Raw genomic sequence first — 3,874 nt, 5'->3', positions numbered from 1 at the left:
GGTGGGGGCGGGGGGCCCACCTGGTGTTTCGCTGTTCCCAACCTGCCTCACTACGCTGGTGAATGAACGGGCTTGCTTCTGTGGGGCTGGGGGTGAATCTGAGCTGAATACAATTTGCTCCAGGAAGCTCTGTGGGGTTAACAGGATCTTCCTTGCAGTCGGGTTGGCTCCTCCCTTGGTTTTCTTTCACAGCTGGAACCCTGGCTCTTGGTATTGGGGCTGTCTCCTCTCCTGCCCAGGGATATTAGAGCTCTGATGCCCTCTCTCTGCCTGGTCCCCACACGGCGTTAGTGGCTCCTGTTTCTGACCGAGACACGTGCACCCCCCTGGCCCTGAGCTCGGGGCTCCATTTTCACTTCGTGCCCTCCCTGTCTCCTGCCACGTCTACACCTCTTGGTCCAGTTTTCACCTCTGGGAAGCCCTCCCTGCTTGCTCCTCAATGAGCTCTCTTTTCTCTGACCCCTGCAGTCCTGGTCGCTCGCCTCTTATGGGTACGTCCGGGAGCTCCTTGTCCAACCGGGACCTGCCTCCCTCACCTGGGACCCTGCTCCTTGCCCCTTATTTACTTTGAGAATGAGCCCAGAGGTAAGACAAATGCCCGTGGCACCTTCCCATTGTCCCCGGAGTCCGAAAGATTATCCTAGGAGTCTGAGGAATGCAGAGCATCTGGGTTCTGGTGACTTACAGGCAGGGCTTTGAATTTTGGCTCGGCCACCACATAGCTATGTAATCTGAAACAAGTTACGTGGCCTCTCTGGGCCTTCGTTTGTACCTTTAAGCGGGGCCAAACTTCCACCTCCCAAAGTTGTTGTATGGGTTAAATGTGTGCGTTTAAAATCCCAGCCTTTGGGAATTCCCTGGCAGTCCAGTGGTTAAGACTGTCTGCTCTCACTGCCAAGGGTCTGGGTTCAATCCCTGGCCAGGGAACTAAGATTCCACAAGCTGCAAGGTGCCTCCAAAAGAAAAATAAATAAAATAAAATAAATGCCAGCCCTCAGTGGGTGCTCTGTAAACACCAGCTTCCCTGGGAAGTGAGCTCTCTCATCCTTGGGTGAAGACGTGGAGGCCCAGAGAAGCGGTGTCCAGGCCAGAGCTCATTTTGCACAAAGATGGGGCTAGAACCCAGGACCAGAACAAGAACCACCATCCTGTACTCTTCCTGGGGAGCCCCGGCCAAGCACCTAGCCTGTGTAACCCGGGATGCAGAGAGCCAGGGTGGGGATAAACCTGCCTCTCCCTGCAGGACCCCTTCCTCTCGCCCCCACACCTATGCCCCCAAGTCTCCCCGGCTCCCGGCCTTCTTCCCTCCTTCCTGCTTTTCCCCAGGCCTCCCTCCGCCTTCTGCCCCTTCCCCTTCTCCTTTCTGGGCTCTTCCTTTCCTGTTGGATTTCTCCTCCCCTCCCCCTCCTACCCCTGCCTCCATCTCCCGTCTCCTGTTCCCATTTCTTTCATCTTTGTTAATACCCACCTCTCCCCCATTCCCCTCCCTCCACAGAAGAAGTATTTAATGGATATTAAATTATTTTAAACTTTCTTTTTTTCCAAAGAGCTTGGTGATGATGCTGACTCAGGATCATCTAACTGTCTAATATTGAATATGCAATTAATAGATAGATGTTTAGGTTTGGCTCTCTTTCCCCTGCCCACCCCCACCCCCTTGCTACCGCAGGAAGGATAAAAAAGCTGATTAATCTGGTTTGGGGCAAGTGTCAACGCGGGAGATATATGGGAGAAAGGAGATGAGGTTAGCAACTTGGAGTTGGAAGGTGGCTGCCTCCAAGGCAAGTGAGGGAGAAATGGTTTGTGTTGGAGCTCAGCAAGGCAGGCCTCGCGACACCTGGCTGTGAGCCTGGTGTTAACCGGCGGGACTCTGAGCTGGTGGTGTGCTGGAAGGTCCTCCCCGCACTGGGCCTTATTCCGGCCACTCCACCTCCCTAGATGTGGAATGTCCCTTCCTTCAATCAGCTCAGGTGCCACCTCCTCTGAGGCCTCTGGCTGCCCCCACCTTGGGGACCCCTCCTCTGGGCATGTGGGTGCCGCCTGCCATCCGAGCTCCCTCCCTTACTTGATGGCTCTCCCCCAAAGGGCCGGGGTCTCTGCTGCCTCCATGAGGCCCCGCCGCATGGCGGGGGCATTGCCAGAGGCCTGGCCCTGGCTGTTTGAGGAGCCTCTGTGTGCAGAGAAAGGCGAGTAACTGGGCTGCCAGGAGGGGGCAGGAGCCAGCAGTGTGAATCAGGTAGTCTCTACAGCACAAACCCTTCACATCTGAACCATTTCTGCTCTCCAACTGACCTGTCTCCACCTCCATGATAGGGGTCCCCAGGATGGGACACTCTCAGGGGGCCACAGGGACGCGGGCCTGTGCCATGGGCCATGGGGCTTCTTTGGGTAGCACCAGGACACCAGTTGGGCTTGTTGGGCGTGCTTCGAGGCCTGGGTCCGGAGGGCCACAGAAGCCTTATAACCAGGTAGGAGCCCTGCTGGGCCCCCTGAGGGCAGCGACCTATGCTGGAGGGACCCTAGACATCCCCCCAGGGTGGGCAGGCGACCTGTGGCCACACTACAGGACAAGGAGCTCGACTCTGAATTTTGCAAGTAGCTTTTGTCTATTTGACGACGGGCTCTTAATTTCCTGGAAAATTTGGGGGGAGGGAGGGGGAGGGAGAGAGAAGTTCCTCAGTGCCCAGCTGAGCTGAGCTGAGAGTGACTGTCCAGGCCCAGTCAGGGAGGGCCCAGGGGCAGAGGGCGCTGGGTGGGCATGGAGTGGTCACGGTGCCTGGTCAGAACCTGGGATGGTGGGTGCTTGACAGAGGAAGCTGGAGCCTGGCCTGGTCTGGCCTGTGTACAGTGGGGCTGAGGCCACGCTAGTAAGAGAGGACAGAGCCTCCCCTTGGGGAGCGGGGGCCTGCGTCTGTGGGTGAAGCTGTGTGTGTCCTTCTGCTCTGGCTCCTTCCAGACATCAGCCTGTCTGCCTGTATCTAGGTCCAGCATCTTGGCCAGAGCGGCCTCACACCCCCAGGGGCAGCCCTCCTCAGACTTGCCCATTCTGGCCTGAGTTTCCCACCACAGGTGTGTGCTAAGTCACTTCAGTCGTGTCCAACTCTTTGCGATCCTATGGACTGTAGCCCGCCAGGCTCCTCTGTCCATGGGATTCTCCAGGCAAGAATACCGGAGTGGGTTGCCGTGCCCTCCTCCAGGGGGTCTTCCCCACCCAGGGATCGAACCTGCGTCTCTTCCATCTCCGCACTGGCTGGTGGGCTCTTTACCGCTGGCGTCACCTGGGACGGCCAGGGAAGGATTGAAGCACATATCCTCCCTTCCATCCTGAAGCCCTTTTGGCCAGTCCAGTCCCATCACAGTGGGGTTTTCCTTCCTGACAAGGAGGCGGGCCTGCCCTTCTTGGTGTCTTAAAGGGGGCAGTGGAGCGCCCAGGACATCCTGCCCATTGACTCACAGAGAGGAAGGAACCCCAGCAAAATGCAGACCCCAATCCACTCTCCTCCTCTTCAGTTGGTCCCCACACCAGCCACCCAGGGCTCCAAAGCCCCGTCCCAAGCCCCAGTCACGAGGTCCTCAGGGGGCTGGAGGCGGCGGCAGGGAGTCGCGGCAACCCCCTCCCGTGGTGGGAGTAGGGGGGGGAATGGAGGGAAAGGAAGGGCTGAGACAAGCGGGCCCTCGGGTGAAGCGGGAGGCGGGAGGGGAGAAGACGGGCCGGAGAGAAGGGAGGGGCAGAGACAAGTGGGCCCTCACGTGAAGGGGGCTGGCGCAGGCAGCTACTACCTCCTCGGCTCTCGCTGTCCGCCGGTTTCACCTGGATCGGCCGGTTCATCTGTAACAGAGCACAGGAGGGCAGCATTAGAGCAGGCGCGCCGGC

General features: G+C 58.4%; 1 protein-coding gene across 1 annotated transcript in view; it reads right to left on the bottom strand.

Moving 5' to 3' along the window:
• The window catches only part of CELF4 (CUGBP, Elav-like family member 4), a 313,421-nt gene that overhangs the window by 71,110 nt on the left and 238,437 nt on the right, over positions 1-3,874 (bottom strand). Inside the window, exon 5 of the mRNA XM_010849742.1 lies at positions 3,751-3,829. Within this exon, the coding sequence (XP_010848044.1) occupies positions 3,751-3,829 (79 nt within the window). The remainder of the gene's footprint in view (positions 1-3,750; positions 3,830-3,874) is intronic.

This window comes from Bison bison, unplaced genomic scaffold (genome assembly GCF_000754665.1).
Source record: "Bison bison bison isolate TAMUID 2011002044 unplaced genomic scaffold, Bison_UMD1.0 scf7180017864286, whole genome shotgun sequence".
Lineage (NCBI taxonomy): Eukaryota > Metazoa > Chordata > Mammalia > Artiodactyla > Bovidae > Bison > Bison bison.
Note: the sequence above shows the minus strand (reverse complement) of the source record. Positions and strands in the feature narration are given on the sequence as shown.